Below are 13,808 nucleotides of genomic sequence, written 5' to 3' on the forward strand. Positions count from 1 at the left end.
ACAAGCAAGCAGCTTCTTGCGGGAGGTTGAAGGTTTGATGCTGCGGCTTTACAGGCCGCCCTTGAACCTGACCTCAGAAGCCTTCGTAATCAGAGACTCCTCACCCAGAAGGGCTTCTCCAGCCAAGCTTCATCCTCTTTCACCGCCTTTCAGTTCATGTTATGGAGATTTGTACAGGGTGGGGATGAGTCTGCTAACCTCCTAACTCTGAACCTCCCTCCCTCTCTCTGTCTGAAACTTACACAGCTAAAGCTATCTGTGGCACACCCTCTAAACACACTGAACCCCCCCCCCCCACACACACCCCCTTCAAGGTTTCAACTTCTCCTGTGTGCCAAACCCACACATAAAAGCCTAATTTTGTTTGTACTGCTGAGCCGTTTGAACGGGCTGCATTGTTAGATACACAGACGCATACAGTAGATTAATATACAGATGAATCAAGCGATTGTTCCCTTTATAGTCACATTGATGCGTGAAACCAGGGGTTGGGGGTTGGGGGTTGGGTGGGGGGGGTTGTTGCCAGAGATGCAGGATGTGCTAGGTGTGGAACACTAAACTGCTCTTAAGATTTTCGAGGGCTGTAGCTTTCGCTCGTTCCTGCTAATCTGCTCTAATGGAACGTCACTGTGGAAACATCACCTTCTCTCCCCCGAATGCATGCATAACTAATATCCTTATGCATATACATTAGATGCCATTACGACTGTTAGTGCGAAAAAACCACTCATTGCATGTATTAATCAAAAAGTATTTTACTTACGAAATGCATGAAAAGTGTGTTTTTTCCATAAAATGGAGCATTATTAACAACTTTCGGCGCTCGATATGCGGAGCGACGCGGAGAACGCCCGCTGCCGTCGCTCTCTCAGTGTCTCGCTGAATGTTTTATTGTGGTGCCAAATAGTTAAAAGTCGTAAATGACTTTAAAACCCAGTAAAATTCAAAATGTAATTATCTTCTGGACTAAGGCCCCAGGCTCTCCATATATCTTTGGCTGGCTGTCATGCATACATAACACATTTTTAATGACTAGTTACTCACAAATGTACAAAATAATTTCATTTTTATTCCCCCTGCCCCACCCCCCCCACCCCACCCCCCAACCTCTAAGCCACTGGTCAGAGAGTAAGAGACATGATGGGTGGGATGAGGGGGAAAGATGGACTGAAGAAGAGCCTGGAAAAGAAGGAACGAAATGAGGGATGACGGGAGAGACGAGATGTTACCTGCAGTTCCAGCTGCTGAACTACTTGCATCTGTACCCGGCACTGGGCTGTACTCCTGTCGTCCAACGCGTGCTCGTTATTCAGATGTCTAGAAAAAGAGAGACAGACTTCATTTTAGCACCACATTTTACAGCCCTCTATTAAACATTTGGTAAAACTTTCATGGTAAAATATTGAATTACATTATCTGCCTGTTACGCAGGGCCACCGTTTATTTTCTCCACGTTGAAAAAAGTGAAAAGGGCCTCAGAGGAACGCATGGATACATGAAGACATGTCCACATCCAAGAACATGACTTTCTTCAACAAGAGATATATTTACAATAAACATACGAGTAAGGTACTTATAATAATTTAAAAAATAAGCATTGTGCATCAGGCTGGCGTTTACTCCCGCACCCCATTTCTTCCCCTTTCAAAACGTAAATGGATTCTTCTGATTTTTCAGTGGCTTTTCCAGTTAATTATGTCATTGAGATGAAGAGGACCTAAATGAAGCCAGGAGAAAAAGCCAAAGGACAACAAGGAGAAGAGAGATGGAATCTGTCATAAACTTGAATTATGAATATAATTATGCATGATTATTTTATGTCGCCAAGATCTTCTCCCTCTCTCCCCCACCCTCTGCCCACCCCACCCCACCCCACCCCACCACGTTTATAACTAATCTAAATAAGTAGCTGGCCCAAGCAAGTCTTTCTCTTTCCTTCTTTTTGTGGTGATTTATATAAAATGGAGGAGATAAGGTTTTCGGCAGTGAAGGAAATATGATTGGAGGATTTTTATCAGGCTCTGCATGAATTACGAGTTCGAAAAATGCTTATGCAGGGGCATTTCATTAATCATTTAATCATAAGCCGAGCAGGATGTTTGAACTGATTTCACAAATACCCTTTCATTTCGCCACTTCATTATGCCCGCTAATGGATCCAATATATTATATATATCATAAATTATATCGCATCGCTGCTGACCATGTAGGTCACTGTCACCAGGCGGGGGCTGGCGGAGCTGAACCGGAGCGATGGCGATGGAGAAAGAAAGTGCGATTCCGTCGCTCTGGCCTGTCTTCTTCCCACACGCACCCATCTCTGCCATTTATAGCAAATAAAAGGAAAAAAGCTCACTGGCAGACACGAGCGGTGGCCGCAAGACGAGACACCAGCACTCGCGGAGATGGCCTAATAAATCTAAAAGACGCCGGTTACCTAGTGGTAGCACTGTTGCTGAGGCAACAGACGTTAAATACAGTGGATGATGGAGACGTGAGGGAAGTTCTGCACTTGATGAGGCAAATGTATGGAAAGAAGATTCGTATGAATGTTACATATGAGCTCTGACTCTGCCAGCAGTGCAACAGGAACACAGTAGAGACAGCGGCGCTCTCTCAGAGAGTGTATGGGAAAATATCTTATCAAAATTTGAAACGATTCACCCACAATGTACCCGTTTCTGTGCCCATCCCATTCGGAGGGAAGAAGGAGAGCAGCGCTTTGGCAGCACGATGTACATCTGCCTACAAGACATCAAAAACTGCCCTGTTTGTTATGTATTTATTGAAATTTTTATTATTTAGAATTTTTTCCTCTTAATTGTAATTAAAATGTAATGTAATTGTTGTCATAATTATTCTTCTATCAGGTGAAATTAAGAGCTCTAAATGTTCTAAATGTTTTTTTTCTTGTTCCTTCTTTACGATGCTTTGGCCGTACTGTAACTGAATACGGTCCTGCCAATAACGCGAACTGACCTGAACTGAACTGACCTGACTGTGATTCACATTCCACAGAGTTGATGCTTAAGGTGTTAGATTTAAACAAGGCCGGAATTCATGTTCTCTTGACTTTCAGCACAAGCCTTTTTAAATAAGGTGCTGTTGATGTGTTTGAGGTTGAGAGTGAAAGAGAGATCAAGTAAATATTTCCATACTTCCACCCAGTAAAACACCCCGAAAAGAGAAATGGGCCAAGACTGCCACAGGATTTTCAATGAAGACCCTCCTACGTGACATGCTTCGGAATTCGCAGTTCACGGAACCCGGAGAGCCCTCTCCTCTCCCTTTCATCCTTTGTTACACTGGATGATCCCACAACCCCCCCCCCCCCACCTCCTTTCCTTCTAATGACATGTAGAGTAAGAGTGCATAATTAATAGGAAATGAAATATTCAAATGGCCCTTAATGCAGCCTCTCGGAAGAGTGTCTGGACAAGAGGAGGTCTGGATGAACGGTGGAATTGACATCGGGAGAGACTATGAGCGCTGGCATGTGTCACTATCTGGACTTCAAGCGAAGGCTGTTTTAAAAGCTTCCTGGCAGGATGACAGCCTCTAATGTAAATTGCCACAATAAAACAAGTTAAATAGACGTTGCTTAAACAGTCAGCATTTTACATGTCATTGAAGCAAGCCATGCTCTTGCTCCAGGTTTAATGATATACTCGGATCCCGGAGGCGTTGGCCAGCCGAGAAAACAGCTATCACAAAAATCACTGAGCAAACTTGTGATGACTTCCATTGTTTATTGTTCCAAACCGACACAGAGACATTTGCTTGAGCAAATATGCCCAGCAGAGAAAATAGCATCGATTACTTGGTAGTTTTTTATTTATTTATTTTTTTATGTGCCATCAAAACAAAGAATCCTTATTGTTTAGTGGTAATATTTGACTTTAATTGTTTTTCCCAGATGCAAAACATTTCTTTTGGGGCTTGAGGGTGGAAAAGTCCACATGCAGTATTAGCATATTAAAATGTTTGTTGACAGCAGCTGATTTTCAGCACACAGAGTCAAGACCTACGGTAAATGTTAACACGTTGCAAAAGGGGAAAAAACAGTTCTAAAGTCAACATTTTTGCAAATGTTCATGGGAAATTGATTGTCTCTAATTATGCCATTTCACATCTCATAACATGAAACACCAAATCAGTAGTTTTCACGTCAACATCGGTTCAATCACTTTAACATTACTACTGTTTCCCTTTTATTATTTAAGCCATTTGAAAACATTTCGTGACAAATTGGTAGAAATAAACCCTGTAACATCAACACACTTTAAAGGTTTCCTGCTGGAGGTTTTATTAGGACAGTGATGTTGCCTCTTTATTCAACATATTGATCCATGGAAGTCTATATGTGGCTTATTTGGAGGGTTTTTGCAGTTGTTTGACCTGTTAATGCAACAGCTCTTTACATTTATGTGCTGGAATAAAAAAAATCACAGACGCTTGCTGAGTTTTAGGCCGCAAAATGAATATTTACATACTTTCCCTCATCGATGACCCCGACCGAGCCGTTTTTTGCCACGTTCGAGGGTTAGCTTTCATTTATGTAAGGGGCTACTATCACCTCAGCAGCAGTCGCAACAATTAGAACTAGAATTAGATTCTTCACCTTAATACAAAACCTTACTGACAGGAACATCCTAGACCAGCACTCCTGCTCTGAGTAGCTTTATGGAGGAAGGCTCAGATCTGATTCTGCATGCACAAGAAGCTGTGCAGAGTAAGCTCCGCATGGCACTGCTTGCAGTGTCAACAGCCTTGACCTTGAAAAAGTCTCGGACGTCAGGCTTCCTGACCCCTGTAATGCTGCTCATGCTGTTCCCCAAAACCTGCAATGCACCTCTCCTCCCAGCCCAGTCGCAGATTAGACCTACCCCCTTTTTATTTATTGAGACAGCACGACTTGGTATGTCACATTTTCTTTCAAAGACAGAACAAATAACAGACGGGTTTAAAACAACACCTCAGCCCAGTATTGGGTTGTTGACGTTGGCACGGGCTGCGCAGATCTGCTCCGTGTTAGCGCGCCGCTTCACCTTTTTCACGACGCGACGCTAAGCTAAGCGGCTTCTGCTGACTAAACGCTTTCCCTCCCTCCATCTCAGCTCAAAGAAGCTCTTTCAGGGGTCCCTTATCATCCCACCTGACGTACTCTTTGTTATTTTCATTGGGTTTGATTTGCGCCGTTACTTCCGGCCCCGTCAAGCAGCCGACTGGAGGAGCCGCATGTGGGAATGCTTAGTGGCGTTGAGCGCTAACACCTTCTCCGCGCAGGGTGAACCCTCGCCCAGCCTCGCTTAAACAAAGACAGCTTTTGTGGAGCCTCTCCAAATGTTTTCTTAACATGTTCCAAGCAGTTTAGGGCAGGCAAGTAAAGTAAACAAGATGTTGCCACGATAAAACACTTGTGAAAACACTGCAGAGTGCACTTAGGCCCTTTTTAAGGAGAGGGGCTTTTCTTTCTCTCCTTCACTAAAGCTCTCGGATGCTAATTCCACTCATTTCTGTAAACAAATGATGAAGCAATGGGCAAAGCCAGAGAGCGAAAAAGAGGAGATGGATTGAAAGAGACACTCCCAAACCCCGAAGCATGCTGTAACATATGAGAAACAGGCGTTCGCCTTCCTGTTTAGATATCTGCTGCGCGAGGTGCCGAGGAGAACATGCTCTGCGTAGACGCAGTCGTTAACGCTCTCCTCTTCAGGTAAACGGAAGGCCGAGATAGATTACGGCATTATCTGCGAAGTGATCTGGAGAAGTGTTTACAGTCCCTCTGCCGTTTTTTTTTTTTAAACAGCTCTTTAAATAAACTGCGCTGAGAAGGAGCCGATCTGAAATACGAGCTAAAACACAGAAAAAACAACTGAGGAGGAGAAGTAGAACAGCTGTGGCTCTGTTCCTCTTTCTTCCTCTCTCTGTGGGCCTCTCTTCTGTGCCCTGGATAATAGAACAGTGTCATATCTTGTTTAGAGTGGGTCTAATCTGGCCCGACACGCACTCATTGATCCGCTGCCACGCTGCACACGCTCTCATCGTCTCAGTGGCCATAGCACTACTACGTGTTGGATTACACACACATACACACACACACACACACACACACATATACACAACTACACACAGCGGAGATTAAGAGAAGCCAAGTCTTCCACTACACAGGAGTGACAAGAGTACAGACAGGGCAGGCCGAGGCCAAAGACCTCGCGCTCAGGTACAGCAGAAATCTCTCATGCTTGAAACTCCAGCCACTCGTCTGAAAGCTCACTCACATATCGCCGCTGGCGGAAGAAAACCTTTCCATTCTTCAGCTTTTAGCGTAGTTTGAAAAGGCCTGTTGCCGTTTTACATTGTGTGCGAATTTCTTGAAGAACGGACCAAAAGAAACGGTCCAAAATGACTCGGTGACAAAAAAGTCTGATTACATTGACTTACATTAAAAGTATTGTAGGTTTTTTTTTCTGTGAAGTTACAATTTTGGAGTAAGTGTGGTTTCGCCACGAAAAGCACTGCATAACATTTGACTGAACACAAGTAAACACAAAGCACAAGTAAACAGCGAGAAATTTTGGGCTCACTTCGTTTAAGTAGCACCCATAAGATTTTCTGAACGTTCTGAATGAATGTTCAAACGATGTGGGGAAACTCAACATTGTTAGGGTAAGGGTTAGGAGTAGTAGTAGGATTATGTTTAGGATCACGGTGAGGGTTAGGTTTAGGTTTTAGGTTAATTGTAGCGTTACAGCTGGTGCCAATTTAAGGGTCAGGGAACAGGAACGTAAAAGCATCTAGAGAAAAGTACAATGAGAAGAATCACGGGTTCGGCTCTTGATTTCTCACTGCACTCCAGCCATCGCATGGATTTGTTGCATTCCGTCAGCAGCACCTGATTAAGTTTAATTCAATGAAGGATTGTTTTGATAAACTAGGTGTTGGATGCTAAAACTTGCTAAGGTAGCTTTTTGGCTAGGGAGATTTATGGATGCGTTCTGAAAGCAGTGTTTCGGATTCTTTAGAGCCCAGACATGTTCACTACAGCAGTGAGCAGAGAGAAGATGCAAGTGGACTTGTACCGTAAATGCTTGGCTTCCCCGAGAAAAGCTTTGGAACCATTTTGGAACTTATTACTGTGGCCAAAGTCAGTTAACGCCTCAAACTGCAGGCTTATTAAGTGACCCTTATTAGTCCCACAACAGGGAAATTTCACCTCCGCATTTAACCCACCTGTGAAGTGAAACACCACATACACTCTAGTGAACACACACACACTAGGGGGCAGTGAGCACACTTGCCCGGAGCGGTGGGCAGCCCTATCCACGGCACCCGGGGAGCAGTTGGGGGTTAGGTGTCCTGCTCAAGGACACCTCAGTCATGTGCTGTCGGCTCTGGGGATCAAACCGGGGACCTTCCGGTCACAAGGCTGGTTCCCTAACCTCCAGCCCACGACTGCCCCAATTATTATTAATTTGTTATTAATCTTAGGACTTATTATTTTATAATTAGCAGGCCGACCTAAACACACACTCCTAACGGTATTGTTCCTGCAGTAAAAGTATGTTTGGAAAAACTGCCTGAGTAGCAGAACTGCAGAGTCTTAGTACATCCAGCTCTTATCAGGACAGTTCGTTAGATGTTATTCTTCTCTTTCTGGACCCTTTTTCTCTAAAATAACACGCTAAAGCTCCAGTGTGAGCAACTGCAAAGCGGTACAGATGCTGTCACCAGAATGTAACAGAATGAAGCTAAACACGAAAAATAAAACAGTTCTAAATGTTAACGACTGAAAATGAATGATAAAGTAGATCCTTCTTCACAAGCATACTTGAGCATCATTTGAAAATACTCATAGTACAAATCCTCAATTTTACTTAAGCACATGTAACGAAGTAGGAAAAAAAAACTAATAAGCTCTTATGGAAATTACTGTAAATAACTCAAACTAAAATGTAAGATGTATAGTTATGAGATATATTAGGATCTGTGTACTCAGCTGGGAAGAAACAATCGAGCAAGTTATTAAAATATAGCTGACAGCTGGGTAAAGCTACCCAAAGAGTCGACCCTTCTATCATTGCTGCAAAGCTGCAGTGAGACGAAGTGAAAAAAGATTTGAAACGGAAGACAGAAGAGAAAGAAGAAGAAAACGGGAGTGCCCCTTTCTCTGTCCATGGAGAAAAAGACAAGGGCAAACCCGTGGTGCTCTTGGAGTGTGGCCTGTCGAGGATAAACATCCCCCCCGTGTTTGTTTGGGACAAGCTGGCAGAAATCACCATGGGAATGGCACTTATCACAGGAATTACCAGGCCCTGAGGAGCCTGGAGGAAAAACCACAGTGGAGAGCGAGCAGACAGCACACACTGCGAACCTACAGCCAGCACCCACATCCTGCACGGGCAGAGGGGTCCACCTATAGGGCGGCTGAATTGCGAAGGGGAGGGGGACGCAGAAGGAGCAGGCAGGAAAGCTATTAAAACACATGGCGTAAGAGTGAGGGGCGGGACAAGGTTCACCTTCACGAGTGGGGAGGGGTGGTTTGTGTGTGTGTGTGTGTGTGTGTGTGTGTGTGTGTGGTTGGAACCTACTTGAGGAAAGACTGGAAGTCCTCAAACACGGCTTCACATCCTGGCCATTTACACACGCCGTGGCCGTAGAGAGGGTGACTGTGGTGCGAGTGATCATCCAGCGCTGAACTGTGGGAAGCACAGACACAGAAAGACGTACAATACATTAATAATATTAATAATAATAATAACAGACTTGGTTTAACTCACAGAAAAAAACCATTGAACCCAAACGTGGATGCCCCTCTCTACCATGAATGGGTCTTAAAATACATTTCAGACCAAAATGTAATCTTACGACTAAAGCTCAGAGTGCGCTCAGCCAAACAACTCGCAGAAGATGATGTGACGCAATCAAAACGTAAAACTCAAACGTCAAAACGCTGTTTCTTCTCTCTCTCGTGTAAACATCGAGTCATTTTAGTCTAAAATATGAACATATATCATCTACAGCAGGGGTGTCAACCCCTTACAGAGCCATATTAAAAATGACATCTCGTTTTAAAACGAAAATTCTCAGCAAATCCGTGGACTGGCTGGGACCCAAATGGGCCATTGATTATTCACAATTTCCCAGAACTGCAACAGCAAGATAGGCACTGAATACATATTAAAAATAATTATAAATAAAAGAAATTCCTTTAGGTCATTTTTTAAAACTATTTCCTTGAACAGACACCAGGCATCCTTTCTTTTTGTGTAACCGCCGACCCACAGACTGTTGCTGGGGGAAGCGGGTCGGAGTGCACACCATGTTGCAGTGCATGCGGGCCGGATAGGACGGTGCCAGATGAATAATCGGATAAACGCAGAAATTCGATTGGAATAATGATCAGATTATTAAGTGTGTGTGAATGCGCTCTCTGTCTCAGGCATCACACGCATAGCCGTCATATGCTATACTGTGTATTGTGTGTAGTTATATGTAACTGCTTTGTGTTTTGCTATGGTATTGCTCAGTCATCACTGCAGCGCTGTTCTCCCACGGCTTAGGAGAACCTTTAGTCTGATGTACAGAGCGAAGGTCTACATGCAGCGAGTGCAGCGTTCAAAGGAAAGGCAAAAGAACGGTTAATGTAGTCATACATGCTGTACGACCTACAGATTAATCACCTGTTTCAGTCATTTTGCCTCTTTCCTCTGAACACTGCATTGACTGCATGTATTGATTCGTCTCTGCCCTTGAGATAATGAAAGGCTCATTATTTGAAGCAGTCTTGAACAGGTCTAAACTAAAATTCTAGACTAGACACTCGAGGCTCGACTTGCACTCCAGAGACTCCAAACTCGATTTGACTCTGAAAACACACAACAGCGTGGCTCAGTTTGTCCTCGAGACCAGGTTATTTAGCTCCATAGTAATTATCCTCTCATGCCACACTGATGCCTCATGCCTGCAATATATCTGCGCACAAACTGTATAAAACAAAAGGCGCATTTGTCACCCGTCAAAGAGATGTGTATCAGTGGCCCAGCGCTGACTCCAGCATGGCCTGTGACCTCCAGGGGAAGTGTGGGATCATCGCGCCCATGTGATCTCGGCTTCCTGCCCAGCTGGAGCTTGTCGGCCTATCGGAGCCTCAGAGTTGCCCAGTGCTGCTCCCGTCAATACCTAATTACGGCTCTCCGCTGATGCGCATGGCGGCGCGCTTTGATCGGCCCAGCGAGAGGCTCCAGGAGACACTGCGTCCTTTCAGCCCTGACCGCTGAACCGTGGCTGCACCGTCCACCTGGAGCAATGCGCCCTTCCCACAACAGGAAGCCTCCAAATCCAGCTGGCCCGCTCCCACCAAGTGCAAGCAGTAAACACACCCCACCTGCTATCAATTTCTCCGTCCGGCAAGAGACGTCAGCGGCCCGGCCAGCATGTGCAGTTCTAAGTGAGCTGGACCTCGGTCACAATAAGGCTTTCAACAGAAAGTCCACCAAGTTTTCTAAATTTCACTGATGTATTTATCAGTGGAAAAGTCTGTGGGTCAGTGAATCCATCTTAAGCTTCCTGAAGGAGCATGTCAGCATTTTTATTATTTCTGCATAAGTGGTTTAACGTGAAATGTGCCGTTCTAAAGAGTCCGAATTTTTCACAGTGGTGGTGATAGGAACCAGACGGCTAAAAACTTCAATGCCTTTAAAGTTTAAACACCCGATTCCTGAGACGTTATTCTATGAAATCTTGGAAATTTGGCCTAAACCTTTTTTTTTATATACATTCATGGTGTAGAGGTCCTTGGTAGGGCAAAATAGTACCCAAAGAAAACCTGTTTTCAGATGCATCACTGTTTTACCACCATCATCATCATCATCATCATCATCAGGCCACATCGAAACTCAGAGCACATGTAGGCTGATTGGTTATTTCAGATGATTAATAAAATGGCTATATCTGTGCCGTGCACGTTCCTGTCACCACCACGGCAAAGAAACCTGAGTAATTACGCTTCTCTACAGTGAACCATTTCACATCAAACCACTCTGAATGACTTCATTCTCACTGCAGTTACACACAAGGAAGCTTTGTGCCTGAACCGAATCCGAGGTAGACTGGCCATTTAATCAAAGACACTGGAGAACATTTTCCTTTATTGAGCGCAGTCGAGAGCTGATTCCACAGACAAATAGTAAAAACAGGAGAGTGTAGCGAGTGTCCAAGTCAGTCAAACTACCATATGCGCATAGACAAACACACCATCCAGCTCGGTGCTACAGAAGCCTGGGGGAATCTCCTATATGGCTAACACCTGTGTCAGCCATCCAAAGAACAGCATCTCCATTCACACACTCCCATTCCTCAGCAAACCACAGGCCTTCGCTGCCCACCCAGTTTACCAGTGTTGGACAGCATTCCGCCTCCTCTATAGCAAACCTCTTTTTTAAGTCTTTTGCCATTAATAATTTAACTTTAATTCTGAAATCGTAAAATACTTTCGGGCCCACTTCAGATTGTGTCTTATAACTGTGTAGTTACATGTGAACAACATGTGCAACAACAATGTAACTACTAATGATTTAGTCACTGCTACAGATGAGTTACCGAAGTACAGCTTATGTAATTAAATGTGTATCAAATTCAGTTTTGCCTAAGTGTTAATAGTCTTAATAGCTGTAGCAGCCAATTCCCTCTCATGTAAAAACACAGGGGTAATAACACATGTAATTACATCTGTAATCAGACTGGAACAGCAGCTTTGTTCAGCAGTAGAATGAAATATGTAATAACTTACATTAAGACATTACTTACACTGTATCGTCCAGCTGTCCTAACATTTAGTGAGTGTTTATGTTGCTGTAACCAGTTTCAGCTGTAAGCCAGTCTGTATGTGTATGTGATGGACAGTTAAATGAAATATGTTCCATTATTACACAGTACCTACATAATAATAACACAGGAACTGTCCACTCAGTTTACAGTGTAACTTTAACGCTGCACTACAGGAAAGATCCCGTGTACTTATATGGGTACCATGTAATTACTGAAAGGCATTACTCAGTGTGATGTGATTGGGTCACCTTGTTACAACAATAATTTCAGAGTAATTATGTAAAACATATTTCCTTTAACTGCTGGAAAAGATCCGTAGTATATCAAAAAGATACACTTGTGTAATTCCATAGGCTGTACTTCCGTAATCCATCTGTAACGTTGTCTAAATCATCGGTAGTTACGTTGTTGTTGCCTTTGTCATTCATGTGTAACTACCTAGTTATTAGAGACACTTAATGTAAAGTGGGATCACACTTCGACATTGAGTTCCATGATGAAATCGAGAAAGATTAAGACATCATTCTTCAAATGTGACTGAATTTCAAAAACGCTCCATTTGCACAACTAAATAAATGTCAGTTTCCAGATTAATATCTCATTTGTAGGTAGTGCAGCACCTCGCATGTGTTTTCGAGGGGTTGTCACAGGTTTTCTCGTATAATTACTTGCTTAAGACTTCACATTGTTAATAACAAGCGATAATTGTACCGCAATTAGGAAGCAGTGAGCCGTTTATGAATATGGTTAACATGCTTTTTCCCCCATTTCTTTCCAAAAGGCAGATTTTTTTTTTTTTTTTAATTCAATTATGAATTATGCATAGGCATTAAGACCTCTGTTTTGATACTGGTAATAAATAGATGGAGCAAGATCTATTATAATGACTTTTTAACAAGAACCAGCGAAATGCTTCGCCTGGCGAACGTAGAGTTGATTTTTAATTTAAAGACACCCTCGTTTTTATTCTAATTCCTTCGCAAGCAGGCATGTTGCTTAATTCAGTATTAATAAGATATTGAACAGCAGAGTGCTTGGGGGACTTGAGAGAGGCGAACGATGACAGAAGAGACTCTTTTTAAGCAGTGGGTGACTAAATGGTGGTAAATGGCAAAATGTACAGAGAGAGGTGCATTAGGGTAATGTGGGGGTGGGGGTGGGGGGGGCAGTGAGATTCTGGATTGGGGGTGGGGGTGGGGATTTTCCACAACTTTGACCTCATTCCAGTGCAGAACTAGAGTGAAAACGGTACTTGTGACGCCTCGGCTGTTAAATTTGACTCGTCTCCTCGGCAGGTCTATTACAGTCAGGCGGCCTCGGGGCCGGAGGGAGACGACCTCTAATGATCTTCGTACTGAGACGTGGGAAACCGTGTCATCTGCTTAGCGCTTACGTTGAGAGTGGAAGACAGACGTAGTCAAGTGAGACCGACTTTAGGCAGCATCCTTAAGCTACTGATAAGCACACTACGAGGTTAAGCGCACCACAAGCAAGGCGGTTCGCATGTTTAATTCAACATGATTTCCACATCATTGTGTAAATGCTTTTATGTAAGCAAATGTTATTGTCATATTTCATTACGTGACGATTCGATACCATGGCACACTGCTGCGGAGAGCTCAAGCAGCTGTTATGACTAAGAAGGCATCGGCGCTCGTACACAACAAACGCCTTACAGTTACACTACAGGCCAAAATATGGAAGCAAGCTGTGATTATTTGACTCTACGATTAAGGCAATTTGCCAGAAACCAACCCAACATCTAGTTTACACAAAATTTTTCTTTCCCAAATATTTCACTGGTTAGCAACGATACTGTTTCTCTAAGGGTTTATATCAGGGCTGCCCAATCCTACCACCCTGGAGTTCAGATCCAACACACCTGGCTTTAATACTCTCTGGATCTGGATCAGGTGTGCTAGATTAGGGTTGGAGCTAAACCCTGCAGGGTGGTAGATCTGCAGGACCAAGACTGAGCA

General features: G+C 43.7%; 1 protein-coding gene across 6 annotated transcripts in view; it reads right to left on the reverse strand.

Annotated features, from left to right (window-relative positions):
- The window catches only part of foxp1b (forkhead box P1b), a 310,010-nt gene that overhangs the window by 16,815 nt on the left and 279,387 nt on the right, over positions 1-13,808 (reverse strand). For all 6 annotated transcript variants that reach the window (XM_037534963.1, XM_037534964.1, XM_037534962.1 and 3 more), the window contains 2 exons: positions 8,592-8,699; positions 1,230-1,317 (listed from right to left, as the gene is read on the reverse strand). In XM_037534963.1, the coding sequence (XP_037390860.1) occupies positions 1,230-1,317; positions 8,592-8,699 (196 nt within the window). The remainder of the gene's footprint in view (positions 1-1,229; positions 1,318-8,591; positions 8,700-13,808) is intronic.

This window comes from Pygocentrus nattereri, chromosome 26, assembly GCF_015220715.1.
Source record: "Pygocentrus nattereri isolate fPygNat1 chromosome 26, fPygNat1.pri, whole genome shotgun sequence".
Classification (NCBI taxonomy): Eukaryota; Metazoa; Chordata; class Actinopteri; order Characiformes; family Serrasalmidae; genus Pygocentrus; species Pygocentrus nattereri.